This window comes from Pipistrellus hanaki, assembly GCF_964339955.1.
Source record: "Pipistrellus hanaki genome assembly, chromosome: 15".
Taxonomy (NCBI): domain Eukaryota; kingdom Metazoa; phylum Chordata; class Mammalia; order Chiroptera; family Vespertilionidae; genus Pipistrellus; species Pipistrellus hanaki.
This window is the reverse complement of record NC_140517.1, coordinates 26,477,614-26,493,894: the sequence shown is the minus strand read 5'-3', so window position 1 is coordinate 26,493,894 and position 16,281 is coordinate 26,477,614. Positions and strand designations below refer to the sequence as shown.

The 16,281-nt window shown below is 40.3% G+C and overlaps 1 protein-coding gene across 13 annotated transcripts in view; it reads right to left on the bottom strand.

The window, feature by feature from the left end:
* The window catches only part of BANP (BTG3 associated nuclear protein), a 124,488-nt gene that overhangs the window by 72,901 nt on the left and 35,306 nt on the right, over positions 1-16,281 (bottom strand). For all 13 annotated transcript variants that reach the window (XM_084905049.1, XM_084905051.1, XM_084905052.1 and 10 more), the window contains 2 exons: positions 10,140-10,231; positions 6,871-7,070 (listed from right to left, as the gene is read on the bottom strand). In XM_084905049.1, the coding sequence (XP_084761175.1) occupies positions 6,871-7,070; positions 10,140-10,231 (292 nt within the window). The remainder of the gene's footprint in view (positions 1-6,870; positions 7,071-10,139; positions 10,232-16,281) is intronic.

The following is a 16,281-nucleotide window of genomic DNA, read 5'->3' as shown; positions in this document are numbered from 1 at the left end:
CGGTTTGGCTCAGTGGATAGAGCGTCGGCCTGCGGACTGAAAGGTCCCGGGTTCGATTCCGGTCAGGGGCATGTACCTTGGTTGCGGGCACATCCCCAGAAGGGGGTGTGCAGAAGGCAGCTGATCGATGATTCTCTCTCATCGATGTTTCTAACTCTCTATCCCTCTCTCTTCCTCTCTGTAAAAAATCAATAAAATATATTTTTAAAAAATCAATAAAATATATTTAAAAAAAAAAAAAAAAAAGCTCATCCAAGAAAAAAGAAACCAATTGGCTTGGCTGACGTGGCTCAGTGGTTGAGCATCGACCTATGAACCAGGAGGTCACAGTTCTATTCCAGGTCAGGGCACATGCCTGCATTTCAGGCTCAATCTCCACTGTGGGGTGTGCAGGAGACAGCAAACCAATGATTTTCTCTCATCACTGATGTTTCTATCTCTCTCTACCTCTCCCTTTCCTCTCTGAAATGAAAATATTTTTTTTAAAGAAAACAACTGCCACCAAGTCTGTAATATCACCAACAGTGACATGTCTGTAGATGTTCACTGAACAACCACTGAGGGCTGAAAGGACATGGACATATCACATCAAATAATCAAGAATGCCCAAAATTATGTTCTTTGTGTAAACCTCACCTTACACATATGGGTACTAAGAGCACATCCTATTTTAGAAGAAACTACTCTTCCAAAGACAAGTTTAAAGAACTTAAAGTGCAGGCCAAATCCTCTGACCCCCACCCCTCTATCACTGACACTGTCCTGAATGGCAGTAAGTGAGAAGGCCACTCCAGGCACAGCAGAAATTCTTTACCCTCGAGGAGTTCACATCCTGAGTTATTTATATTACCCCAAACTAGGAGCAAACCTTAGGTAAGACTAAAACTGTACACAGCGTTGTATTAACTTGCAAATAACTTCCCACTCATTTCCTATATGAGACAGTCAAGTTAGATGATATTTCTATTCACTTAGTGACCTCCAACTTTGTGTTTTTCGGCTGGGGTGGGAGGAGTTCAACCAGAATATTTGAAAATTATTTGAGAAAGTTTTTGCCTCCCTACCACCTACAAGTAAGCCTCACTAGATTATATCCTACTGACCACAAATCCTTCTGAAACTCAAAATAATCATTCATCAAGTTGAATTTGGGAAATCTGATATACTATTAACTTTCTAATTTTTGTGAATTATCTCAAAGAAAACCTCTCAATTAACAAAAGCAAGCCAGTAATTCTCTCTAATTAACTTACAGATTCAACTTAATTTCAATCAATTAGATATGAGTTATTCTAACACTGAAAGTACACATTATTACAATATGCATAATCTATTAAAACATTTGACTATGTTTATTATCTGCTTATCAGATTGAATTTGAGTCATCAGATTATTTTAATAATTCATAAAGTATATGTGTGTAAATTACATGCTTTCTTTGGCTAATACTCAGTCGTAACATGTACAGGAGTCACAAAAAAGTCACCAAAAGTCTGCAGGTGTGTGAGTTAGTATAGACCAATCGGGAATAGAAATCACATGCATACAAAATTAAATGGAAACATAAAAAAATCAGCTCTAGCCAGTTTTGCTCAGTGGATAGAGCATCAACCTATGGACTGAAGGATCACAGGTTCGATTCTAGTGAAGTCAAGGACACATGCCAGGGCTGTGGGTTAGATCCCCAGTAGGGGAGGCGTGCAGGAGGCACACTGATCAATGATGCTCTCTCATCATTGATGTTTCTCATTCCTCCCTCTCCCTTCCTCTCTGAAATCAATAAACATATTTTTTAATTCAAAATTTGATACTGAAAAATTAAGAAGTCTGTCATTGCTGAGATCACACCATACCCTCACAATTCAAACTTATCTTGAGTTTGTCACATGTTAAAGCTTATGAAATGCTATACTTTTGACTGAGGTCAATGCCCCGAATGGAAACACTCTGGATGCTAATGACCCAGGCCAACACTGCCAGTGCTCCAATGCCAGAACGAGATGCACAGAGCCAGCGAGTTCTCTTTCTACCCAGAGCCATAAAGGCTCAAAGACCAAAACAGTCCTTCCACAAATATCCAGCAAATTGAAAACAAAAGACCCTCTGGGAAGTAAAGAGAAAATCAGCAACCAGCATAATTTAAATAATTTCTTGATCAAATAATTTCAGTTTTCTGTGGATCAATATTCAATTCAGATGAAAAGAAAAAATGTCCCCCCTCTATATGTCTTATGATACATCTCTCTGTAAGAAAAACTTTAAATCACTTTTGCCCGGCATGCGTGGCTCAGTGGTTGAACATCAATCTATGAACCAGAAGATCATGGTTAGATTCCTGGTCATGGCACATGCCCAGGTTGGGAGCTTGACCCCCCAGTATGAGGCATGCAGGAGGCAGCCAATCATTATTCTCTCATCATTGATATTTCTATCCATCTCTACCTCTCCCTTCCTCTCTGAAATCAATCAAAATATGCTTTTTTTTTAATCACCTTTTTACTTTCAGAGGATTTTAAAGAAGCTTCTAATTTAATTATTTTATAATTGTAGAAACACACTAAGCTATAAAAACATGTGTAAGCTTTTAAAAATAAAAATTTGTTATGTCAATCTCAGCTCAATCAAAATAAACCACTTGTGTGCCCTGACCTGTGTGGCTCATTTGTTTAGCACATAGTCGTGTATAGCACAAGGTGGCAAGGTAGCAGATTCAATTCCTGATCAGGGCACATACTCAAGTTGCAGGTTGAATTCTTGGTTGGGGCATGTATGGGAGGCAACAAATCAATCAAGAATTCATGTCTCTCTTTCCACCCTCCCTTCTTCTCTCCAAAACAAATAAAATCAAGGAAAAAGCCTACTTGTGCATACAAAAAATAACAAAATGGAACCCCTGGCTGATGTGGCTCAATTGGTTTCCATGCACCAAGAAGTTGCTAGTTCGATTCCCAGCAGTGCACAATGCTCAGTTTGTGGCTTGGTCTCCAGTAGGGAAAATGCAGGAGGCAACCGATCCAAGAGAGCGGTTTCTGTTTCTCTCTCTCTCTCTCTCTCTCTCTCTCTCTCTCTCTCTCTCTCTCTCTCTCTCTCTTTCTCTCTCTCTCCCCACCCTGCCCCCCTCTCCTTTTCCCTTCCTCTCTAAAATCAATAAAAACATATTTTTAAAAAGTAACAAAATAGAAATCTATTGCCTTGAAAAACAAGAAACATAAGTATTTTTCTAGTTAGTCAATATGTTAATGAAAATAAAACCCAAACATCTGGGTTTTGAGTTGCTATCTGATGTATCAAACAGTCTGTTTCTACAAGATCCCCCTGGACAAGCTGGTATTCTATCCCATGATCCATGCATTGCATGTGTGCAGTCATGCTGGCCTTCCAGCTCGGTCTTCAACTAGGACAGCACCCACATCAAGCCAACACCAAGCCAGCTATGTCCTACTAATGCACTTTCTTCAAATGGCTTTATGTCTAATCTCAAGAAAGTGCAAAAGAGGGGTTTTCACACTTATCTATAGTATAAATGTCCCTGTCCATACACTTGACCCCTTCAGTCCACATAATAAAATGAAAGTCCTTCCTGGATTGCTCATAGCTGGGCATTTAAAGGAAGAGCCTACTCTACTATACAGACTTCCCCAATACCAATGCGAAAAAAACCTCACTACCTCGGGCATTACAATAAGCAAAAACCAAATATGGGCACACTTGTGAGGAAATAAAAAAGCACCTACCTAGAAGAATTCAAGTCTATTTTTCTATTCCTCAATTAGAATGTAACCTCACATTTTTTACTACAATAATTAAGTTTTAGCATCGAAAAAAAGGTTTTCTTTCTTTCTTTCTTGAATTTATTTAAAGAATCTCATTCAGGTGTAGAATCTGAAAATCTGGACCCAAAATACCAGGTGAGGTTGGCAGCAGTCCACTGCCCCTATACTCCAGGGATTAAAGAGAATAACTCTCAGAGCTGATACCATGATCTAGTCTGGGCCAGTTTTAATCAAAAATAATCAACAGGAGAGTGGATTTCAACATGGAGAGAGAGAGATTGAGATTGAGAGAGAGATTGAGATTGAGATTGAGATTGAGATTGAGATTGAGATTCAAAGGTGGGCCCCGCAACCCAGAGGCCGCACCAGGCCCTGTAGGTGGGGCTGGGCTTTGAGCCCTGTGCAGCCTCCAAAGAGAAGCGAGAGTGGTATTTCAGTGAAAAGCTTATAATCCAGAGGCCTCATTACTGAAAAGACCTTTATGGTGTCTGCATTCATTCACAACAAATGTAAATGGGCCTAAGGAATCTTAAGTAATTTTTAAAAGCATACAATTTGGATATAAAATAATCTAGGACTTATATAGTTTAAAACTTTATTTTAAATATTTGAGGCCCAACATAAATAATTTGTAGAAGTACCTTATTACTCAGAATGTTAAACCGTTTTCACTTGCTTCGGGAGACTTTTATATGTTCCACTACCCATTTTAAAACATACAATTCTCATTTACTTATATGTGTTTACAAATTAGTAACTTTCTAACTTAAATATATATTTTTTCAATTGATATATTGGGATTAAGTTTTTATCCTAATTCTCCCCAAAATTCCTTATTAACAGCTTTCAATTATTGCCTTTTTTTCTGATTTTCAGAACTTACCTGGAGAAAAATGCCAAATGTAGTATCTTCTTTAAAAATCACTCACACATACCCTCTTTAAAACTATGCTTTTAAAGAAATACCAATTGGTAGTTACAATATAGTCATATGGATATAAAGTACAGCATAGGAAATACCTATACGTACTAATAAAAGCCATCTTGTGGCAGCCATCCTGTGTCCACATAGGGGCAGCCATCTTGTGTGTTGGAGTGATGGTCAATTTGTATATTACTCTTATATTGGATAGGATATTATTGGATAGTTGTAAAACTTGAATATTCCAGAAATTTAACTATTGTTTAAGTCTAGAGAAAAATTACACTTGACTTTATTTGAATCTTCATCAAAATTTCTCATCATTTTACACTACCCCATCACCAGCTAGCATGAGTCACCAGGATTCAAGAGGGGTGGATTGCGCATCTGGCCTATTCACTGCCTTCTTATGAAGTAACTCCCACCATTTACATATTGAAATATATGTGATTTTATTATATACTACTACCCTTCTGTTTCTCCTTCCATTACACTTAAGGCACTATATTCATATTTTAATTATAAATTATATTTTCTAAACCCTGCATTTTAAAATAAGAGGGTATTAAAAAATTATTTTCTTAAAAAAAGCACTGGGTATGATAGAGTTGAGATTCACTTCCTGCACAGAGGACATGCTCAACCAGTGTTTGCTGGGAGTAAACACATGGGTGATTTATTAGGACCAAACATAAACCAGGGCAAAAGGCCCTGTCTCACAGCAACACCACAGACTGCCCCACATTCTCCTCTAGGGAAGGAGATCCCCAGAGTCCCTGACCCGCAGCTGGAGATCAGGTGTAGAGGCCATGCAGTGTCTCAAACACCCAGGACACTTCTGAGAGTCAAAGGATGCACCAGTTATGCCAACTCAGCAGGTGTCATCCACAGCTGCTCCAGACAAAGCAGAACAAGTGGCCACCTTGAAACTGAGGCACATTTGTGAGCTTCCCAAAACTAATCAGGAACCCCTCTTCAATCCCACATTCCCCTGAAAAGTCCACAAAGTCCCTAATGCTGCTCTTGTCCCCAGAGCACCCAGGCACACTCTGGGACCCAGCCTACTCTGGCAGTAAGGCCAGCTACTGTCTTTCCGTCTTGCTGTGATTCCTGCTCCTCTACATCTACCATGACATCACCCCATCTCCCCAGGTCCCCCTGTCCTTCCTCCTCACAGACACACAGGGCAGGAAGCAGCAGTCATGAGAACACAACAGAAGAGCCCTCAGGAAAAAACGCTTCAAGCTGTCGTCAAGTACAGAGAGAAATTTTGCCGCCATCACGAATATGGTTTCTTTGTAGCCAGCAGTGGGAAAGCACAAAAATACCAACAGGACTAATGGAACTGCTGCCCAGGGCTGAGCTTTAACTCGTCTTGGGAGCTCAGGTAAGAGACAGGTGCAATGGACTACAAATATATAAACATATTTCCAATCTAATCAAATTCTTCATAAAGTTTCAATTTAAACAGCACATGCACTACCACACATTCAACTAAGACAAGGCTCTAATGTTTTTTTTAATTGGCACAATAAAAACTACAGACATGACCTGGCCGGTATTGCTCAGTGGCTGGAGTGTCGGCATATGCACTGAGAGGTTACAGGTCCGATTCCCAGTCAAGCACACGTACCTGGGTTTTGGTTCAATCCCTGTACCCCAACCCTGCCCCTGCCCCTGCACCCATCAGGGCACATGTGGGAGGCAACCAGTCAATGTGTCTCTCCCGCATTAATCTTTCTCACTTTCTCTCTCTCTCTCCCTCCCCGCTCTCTAAAAAATGGAAAAAGTATCCTCAAGTGAGGATTTTAGAAAAAACTACAGACATGAATGGAAAGTTTGATATACTCAAATAAAATTTAAAAATACTACTACGAAGAAAAAATATCTAAGGACTCACCAGATGGAACAACAACAACAAAGAAACCAATGCACATCTTCCAAGATCTCATGGGTTAATTCCACAGAAAAGATGCACCAGTCTGGTTCATGTCAGAAAGAAACTGTAAAGATGACTCGAAGCCAGTGCAGCAGGGTATCACGTGTTTAGTTTGAGTCTAAGTGAAATAGGGCCCTGAAGCTGGAGGCAGATGCCCTCCTGTGTACTACAATTTGGATAACTGTATGGAGGAGCCTGTGTGAGGCAGTGACCACAGTCCACAGGTCTGTTCTTACCATCGCACTTTGTTGCATGTCTGTGTTGCGCCGAGAGGGGAGCCCGCCACCATGGGGACTTGGATGGGACTGTGCTGTTTGTTCGTGACCAGATCCAGCTTTTCTTCTAATGATTTACAAGTAGCCTCGAGAGCTTGCAGCTTGGCTTCAATGCTATCCAATCGCAAGCATATTGTCTGGTTAATGGAATACAGGAATGACTGGAAGTGAAAAAAAGAAAAACTTCAGAAGGGATATCTTGAACTTTAAGGAATCCCAAATGGCTATTTCCTAATCTGAATCACATCTACTCCAATAGGACAATCCTGGACGTTAGCTCTTTAGTTACATGCCAGAAACATTTGAGTAAACAAGTTCAACCTCTTATATTTAAATGTAACTACTAAATCATGGCTAAGTAATTCTTTGTGTAGTTGTGATTCTTAGTAACGGTTAAGTCCATACGATAGAAATATATGTGGTATTTAGGATGTTCTTCTATTAATCAATAAATTTGCACATAAAAACTTTCTAACTATAAAAATACATTTACCTGTAACATCAAAAAAGCATGGAAATTACTGGTCCTGCACATTCACATAATCCCTATTGCCCTGTTGTCGAAATTTGGTTTAAAAAAAAAAAAAAAAGTTATAAATAGTATGCCTGCCACCTAGTGGTTGACATGAAGAGCAGCTTCACACTTGATTATCACTTCTGAGCCAAGTCTCAATTACTAATTCCAATTGATCACAGTAAGCAGTGGCATACATGACTCCAGACGCAAGAAACATATCAAATACACACAACAGACAGGAAAATTCTCCACTTTCCCACACTTCCAGTCCTGCCGTGTGTTGACAAGAATACAAACAGAAGCATGTTTTCAGGTAAGACTTCCACTGTGCAGCAAACACCCAAAACTTATCTCACCAGCTAATAGAAAGATTCAGAGTGCTGGTTAGAAGCAAGTTCATAAAGTATCCAATAGTTCAATTTAGTAGAAAGGCTGGCTTAAGAACCAACAGCTGAAAATAATGCAGACTCTGCCTTTCCTCTTTCTCTCTGCTTTTCTGCTCACGTAAAAGGCCAGCCTCCATTTGACTGACAGACATGCCATCTAACTGCTGCTGGCCTACAGCCTTCCTAGGGCCTGCTGCCCTTCTAGTGTGAAACAAAAATGCAAAATTAGAGCAATATCACATCATGTAGCTGGCATCGAGGTCTGGGAGAAGAAAAATATGGATATTCTTATTCAGTACATTTTTCAACAGACTGAGGTTATCTTGTAAAAAAGTTAAATGCATTTGTCTAACTGCCTGGTAAATGTGACAGTAAGGGACAGCAATGCAGTAAACAAAACTTGCACACTGTCCAAACAACTCACTTTGTCTCAAGCAATCACCCCTCCTCCCCCCCATGAGACTCATCATGAGTGCTAACATATAAAGCAAGGGCTAACCTCCACGTCTCCCAATGACTGCCTGCCTTCAGGAGAACAGGTCGTTGGAGCAAGTGTGTGACAGGGGCCAGAGGCACACACAGTGCACACATTCCATCACCCATGATCTATTCTATAGAGAGGTAACTTCCATGGTTCACCCTAATGTAAATCACCATTAGAACCACCCATTGGTCGCTGAATTCTTGAGATAAAATCACTTAAAACTCCACTCCAGGCATCAAACACTGGGCTCCAGAATTCTTAAGATACAGTAAAACCTTATTATTTTAACTCTAAATTACAAATGATTCTACCTGGGGTTTGGGCACAATTCACTGTTTGATAATAAAACAATTATTAAACGAATTCATGATACAAAGAGCACAGAATAATATTTTAATGTCTTTTTATATATGTGATATTAGCCATTTGCATTCAAATCTATTCATTAGAGAGAAGAGTTCTTGGCAATTTGGTGAGCAAACTTTTCCAAACAGCACACAAATGTGGCAGTTTTCAAACCAGAGCCCAAGGTTTAACTTATTGACAGTGGAACTAGGGCTGAGGCCAGCCCACTTTCATTTTTTACTTTATACATTTCTGTACTGTTTATGTTTATGAGTATCTCCAGTGGTAAAATTATAACTGCATTTAATTTTAAAATGTAATTTGATGTTACTAATCAGCTACCTTCTAACCATTAGTCAGAAACAAATTTAAGTGTGAGTATATGTTATTTAAATAATACTTTTATTGATTTCAGAGAGAAAGGAAGAGAGAGAAAGAGATAGAAACATCAATGATTGAGAATCATCAATCGACTGCATCCTGCATGCCCCCCACTGAGGATCGAGCCTGAAACCGAGGTATGTGCCCTGCATGGGAATCAAATCATGACCTCCTGGTTCATAGGTTCAGCCATGCCCGCTAGGATGAATATACTTTTAAATCACCTTCGTGTTTAAGCTTACACTACTTCCCCTTTTTAACAAAAGTGTTATGTTTTGGGGGATATGAATGTCTCTAAATAGAGGGATTTACATGAAAAGCCACTATAGTTTTCATTTGCATTGCTGAAACTTCTCACATGTACTGATATTTATCTAAACGACTCTGTAAACACTAAACCAAAAAAGTAAATCCAAAGATCCAAAATCACTGACTGACTGACTCAGTGGTTTCCCAATCCACCTCTAATAAACTTTGAAATTTAGGAGACTTACATGGTAGGTACAGAAGTACTTCAGCACTAGTGGGAAATATTAGCCACACAAATTGTTCTCTTTCCTTCTGTCCATAACAGGTCTGTGGTTGTAGAGGAAGATGCCTCATGTGGCAGCATCTCATTCTAAACAATGTTGATTCTTCATAACCTTTAAGGGGATTGAATGATGACTCCCAAAAACAATACATCTATATCCTAACCCCAAGAATTTATAAATGTGGTCTTATTTGGAAAAGGGTCTCTGTAAATGTAATTAAGTCAAGATCTCGAGTTGAGATCTCCCTGGATTAGGGTGATCCCTAAATTCAATAATAATTCCCTTAGAAGAGAAAGTGAAACACACTGACATATAGGGAAGAGGCAGTGTGAGGATGGAGGCAGAGATTGGAGTAATGCTGCCACAAGCCAAGGATTATCTGGAGCCACCAGAAGCCAGAAGAGGCAGGAAAAATCCTGCCTTAGTCTCTGGAGGAAGCACAGCCCTGCCCACACATCGCGTTCATATTTCTGGTCTCCAAAGCTGTGAGAGGATCAATTCCTGTTGTTTTAGGTTCTGCAGTTTTTACAATTTGTTATGGCAGCAATAGGAAACTAAATAATAAAATATATTTGTATTTTTACCTTTATAGAGGGGTCCTGGCAATTGATTTCTAATCGTTGGCGTTTCAAAGCTGGTTCATCTTCGTCTGTCACTACATGATTCTCCAATACAACTGAAAACCAAAGCAGAAACAAAATACCTAAATTTAATATAAAGTTTTACAGACTGTTTTAATATTAAAACAGTGAACCATTCTGACACCTTAAAGTTAAAATGAGAAACGGTACAACCTGTTTCATATTTTACCTTTTCATATCTCTCCTTAATCTCAAGAAAAACTGAGATACTGGATAAGTAATTTCTCTAACTCCAAAACTATAGGATCCTCATTCAGTGTTCTGTTCAGCTACCCTATTTGAATTTCAGCATAATAAAACCAAATCAATAATAGAGATATTTTCCCAATTTTAAAGTCATGTCTGTTGGCTACCTCATTTCAAATTTAAAATCTATCTGGGCTATTTCATCTCCTTAGGTGTTAATCATCCCAAACTTGGAAGGCTACTTCACAGTGCCGCTAAAATCAATGCCTCCCCACCACAATGTTCAGCTGATATGCATGGCTTCCCCACAAAAAAGCAACTCAGCTCACATTCAAGGCCTGCCACAATACGGTCAGGTCCCAACCACCTTCCTTTCATTGGAAATTAGATACAAAAACAATATTAAAGATAGCCAAAGAATCAAAGACCACAACCATCCACAATCACATTATTTCTGCAAACCATGTTTCTCTGTTCCTGATTGTTTGCTCTAGATCTAGTCAATCACTAAACATTTACATATTAGCAATTATAGATAGAATATCATAATCATTTTTTATTGAACATGATACCATGAGTACTTTTCCATTTTGCTACAGCATTTTTTCCTTCTCCTCTCCTTGCCTTAATTACCAATGGTAATTGCCTGATATATTTCTCCTCACCTCTTTCTACAAGTTCACACATGGAGACAAACACATTACATATACACCAGAGGGCCAAGGCCATCTTATATCAGTAGATCTGTCTGCATCGTTCGTCTTCATTTAACAATGGAATGTGGACAGCCTCCTAGTTAACGGCTTTATAACTTACTTTTTAAAAAATATATATTTTATTGATTTTTTACAGAAAGGAAGGGAGAGAGATAGAGAGCCAGAAATATCGATGAGAGAGAAACATCGACCAGCCGCCTCCTGCACACCCCCCACCGGGGATGTGCCCGCAACCAACAACTTGCCCTTGACTGGAATCGATCCCCGGACCTTTCAGTCCGCAGACCAATGCTCTACCACTGAGCCAAACCGGTTTTGGCTATAACTCACTTTTTAACAGTAATATCAGTTTGTGAATCTATTCTACAGAAATGTGTACCAGTATATGAGAATATACATTAAATATATATACAAACAGATCATGTATATTATAATATTGTGTATATATACATGTATACACAAAAGTGCACTTATTGTAGCACTTGTGGGAGTATCTACCAATGGAGAATAAACTACGGAGACTGACCACTTTGGCTATCATCAGACCTCCTTTCAAATGCATCCTATGCTACAATTAAGCAGGATTCACTGTGGACAGAGGATGCCTGCCTCACCTAGACAATGGTGTCTAACAGTATCAGGTCTTCCCCCTCCAATCTTCTTTGTGCTCAACCACCTCCACTCAAGGAAATCTATCCCTCTTCCACCAGACCCACACGAGTATTAGAACTACCGTGTTTCCCCGAAAATAAGACCTAGCGCATGAAAAGATAAGACATCCGCCGGGACCGGTTTGGCTCAGTGGATAGAGCGTCGGCCTGCGGACTGAAAGGTCCCGGGTTCGATTCCGGGCAAGGGCATGTACCTGGTTGTGGGCATATCCCCAGTAGGGGGTGTGCAAGAGGCAGCTGATCGATGATTCTCTCTCATCAATGTTTCTAACTCTCTATCCCTCTCTCTTCCTCTCTGTAAAAAATCAATAAAATATATTTAGAAAAAAAAAAAAAAAAAAGACATCCCCTGAAAATAAGACCTAGCACAACTTTGGGAGAAAAAAATTAATAAAAGACACTGTCTTATTTTCGGGGAAACAGGGTAGTACCTGCTCGTGCTATGGCACAGTAACTACTGTATAAAAAGAAGAAGGCCCTAGCACCTCACAAAAAGCTGGACACAGCGCATCTGGCCAGCATTAGATCTCTATTCTGCTCAGGGAGGGTCAGGAAAAGCTCAAGGGAGGCCAAGTGCACAGGTCACTATGGCCCAGGCCCCACCTCAATCAAAGCACCGCCACTTCAACAGGCTATCTTAAGATTCCAAATAAGATCTCAATTTTTAAAAAAAGAGTTGTCAATGCCTTTAAACTTACACATACTCGATAATTCATCTCAAAACTCTTAAGTATAAAGATACTGCATAGTCCCATGACTCAAACACAAACCTTTCATGGTTCCTAGGCAGGCGTAGTAAAATGATCTCCCAGAGATGATTACACAAAGCTCCTCTGCAGGAACCAGCCGAGGACTGACAATAACAAAAGGCATTTTGGGGGGGGGGGGGGGGGGGGGCGCGGGGAGGGGAGCCCAACCAAGATGGCGGCACAGGTAAACGCCTAACCGCAGCCTCACACAACAATTTCAAAAAATACAACTAAAATACAAAATGGACATTATCCAGAACTATAGGAAAGTTGACTGACTGGAAATTCTACAACTAAAAGGAAAGAGAAAACCAGAAGGAAAATCAGAGGAGCTGTAAAAGCCTAATGTATGGAGACACAGTGTGTGCACGGGGAGAGGATGGAGTCGGAGAGGAGGGAGCAGCTGGGTGCCTGGCTGGAGTTCTCTAGCGGGAAGGAGATAAAAGCTCCAGACTGTGCTGAACCCCAGTTCCGACTGCACTGAACCCCAGTTCTAGGCCTGAACCTGGGGACCCAGGCTCATACAGAGGAAATCTGGGCTGTAAGGCGGAAACTCAGGGGAGCAGCGAAGGTCAGAGCACAGAGGATGGAATGTTGACTGTGCTGCTGAACTGCCCTAGCGGAAGGAGACAAAAGCTCCGGACTGCACTGAACCTCACTTCCAACTGCACTGAACCCCAGTTCCAGGCTCATTGGGGGAGAGACTAGGCTGTCTGGTAGTGGGCGAAACTGGAGGGCACCTTTCTCTCAGAGGTGCTTGCAATGAGTACTGAAGGTCACTGAGGAACACTGAGACTCAGGAACCTCATAGGGTGGGGTTGATGAGAAGCCAAGGCTGTAGGTTCCACCCTGAAACTCCGCCCCATCCAAGCTGAGCACAGAGGCTTTTGCAATTTTCCAAGTCTAGTCAAATAAGGCTTTCTCCCGGCATAGACACAGCTGATCCTCACAGCCAATTGGCCTGGGGTCAGTTCCTCCCAGTGATACAAACAACAATCAAGACTTATCTATAATAAGGCCATACACACAGTCCACAAAGGGGTGCACCAAGAGTGCCCACCTCAGATAACTGGGAGGCTGACCCACTGAACCATATAGGACACCTTAGCACACAAAGCCACCTTACCAATCCAGGGAAGCTCTGAAAATGTCGAGACAAGGAAACAGATCACAAATGAAAGAAATGGAGGACAAAAAGCGACTTGATATAGAGTTCAAAACCACGATTATAAGGTTTTTCAAGAATTTCCTAGATGCCGAAACTGGTTTGGCTCAGTGGTAGAGCGTCGGTCTGCGGACTGAAAGGTCCCGGGTTCGATTCCGGTCAAGGGCATGTACCTTGGTTGTGGGCACATCCCCGGTAGGGGGTGTGCAAGAGGCAGCTGGTCGATGTTACTCTCTCATTGACGTTTCTAGCTCTCTCTCTCTCTCTCCCTTCCTCTCTGTAAAAAATCAATAAAATATATATTTAAAAAAAAAAAAGAATTTCTTAGAAAAGTCCGATAAAATAAACGAGACCTATTAGGATATGAAAAGGGATCAACTAGAAATAAAAAGGGATCAGCTAGAAATAAAGAATACATTGTCTAAAATAAAAAATATTATACGGAGTCCTAAAAACAGAATGGAAGATCGCAAGAATCAAGTCAAAGATTTGGAACATAAAGAGCCAGAAGATACTCCTCTGCAGAAGCAAGAAGACAAGAGAATCCAGAAAGCTGAAGATAATATAAGAAACCTCTGGGACAACTTCAAGCAAACCAACATCAGAATTATGGGGGTCCCAGAAGAAGAGAGAGAGAAAGATACCGAAAACATATTAGAAGAAATAGTGACAGAAAACTTCCCCCACCTGGGGAAAGAATTAGACTTACAAGTCCAAGAAGCACACAGAACCCCAAACAAAAGGAATCCAAAGAGGACCACACCAAGACACATCATGATTAAAATTCCAAGAGCAAAAGACAGAGAATATTAAAAGCAGCAAGAGAAAAGCAGGTAGTTACCCATAAAGAACACCCCTACGATTGTCAGCTGATTTCTCAACAGAAACCATGCAGGCCAGACAGGAATGGCAAGAAATATTCAAGGTGATGAATAGCAAGAACCTACAGCCAAAAATACTCTACCCAGCAAAGCCATCACTCAGAATCGAAGACCAGATAAAGAGTTTCACAAATAAAAAAAAGCTAAAGGAGTTCGTCACCGCCAAACCAGAATTATATGAATTGCTGAAGGGGGTTCTTTAGGAAGAGGAAGAAAATAAAGATAAAAATTATGAACAACAAATATGTAACTATCAACAAGTGAATCTAAAAACCAAGGAGATTAAAAAATATGATGAACAATATTAACTGGTGAATATAATAGAATCAGAGGCATGGAAGGGGAGTGAACTGACGATTCTCAGGGAAAAGGGGAGAGGGGGGTGCGAGAAGAGACTGAACATAAACTGTGCACCTATGGATGAGGACCATGGAGGTGGGAGAAAGGGCAGAGGGTGGGGTGGGATCCTGGTGGAGGGGAGCAATGGAGGGGGGAAAAAATGAGGAACAATTGTAATAATATAAACAATAAAGATTAAAAAAAAAAAAAAAAAAAAGCATCTTGCCTACCCAAGATCATTGCACAGTGGATCCTGTAGGGCAGGAAATGCTTTGACCACCTCCACAAAAATAGATAAAAATGAGTGTTCATTTAATTAAGTAAAAAGGGGGGAAATCCTCATCTACAAATGTTTGTGGTTACCAAAACACAGGTTCCCAAAATTTTTGTCACCTCTAAAGAAAACTGGCAATTATACCAGGACTAGGAGGACAGAAAGAAACCTTGGCAATCATTTCAATCCTTTTAATTTGCTGAATAGAAAACAAGTCCAGAAAGGTTAAGTGACTTGTCCAGAGCCACATAGCTTGTTCCTGTAACCACAGAAAGAAGATTCCATGCCCCTTGGCAGCGTGAAGCACCTCAGGCTAGAAGCAAAGAGTAATGAAGCAGATGCGTAAAAGGAGATGTGCCTGTGGCAGACGGCACAGGCACCAACACCAGGATTCACCAATAATTTCCCATTGGCTGGAGGACCACAGTTTCTTTTTTTCTTTGTCCTTTCTTGCATCCTTGTTATAATTTTGTGTGCATTACTTTTAGATTTATATTAAAGAACTCAATACTCCTTTTTATTTGTTAATCCTCACTGAGGATATTTTTTCCATTGACTTTTAGAAAGAGTGGAAGGGAGGCAGAGAGACAGAAAGAAACATCAATGTGAGAGACACGTCGATTGGTTGCCTCCACATGACCTCAAACCAGGACCAGGGATGGAGCCTGTAATCAACGTACATATCCTTGAGCAGAATCGAACCCAAGACCCTTCAGTCCGAAGGCCAATGCTCTAAGGAAAGGGTAAAGATACTAAGTAAAACCACCCAGGGCTTAATACTCATTTTAGAGCCAGCACAACCACCTGCAAAGATAGGTCCAAAGAAAGTTACATGCAGACAAGTGAAGTAAGTGCAGCTGTATGGTGAGCACATGCAAACCAAAACCGAAACATTTATTTTTAAATGGAAATTGGGACTTACATGCCAACATTTTAAAAGCAGTTCTTCTATTAGGATTATGGGAAATTTTTGTTTATTCTACTTAACTATACTTCTAAATTTCATAAAGGTCATAGTTTAGAGATGATGGAAAAATAATCTCAATCTTAAACCCATTCTGAATACAAACATGCGTAATGCACCATGGTATTTGCTGGGTGTGT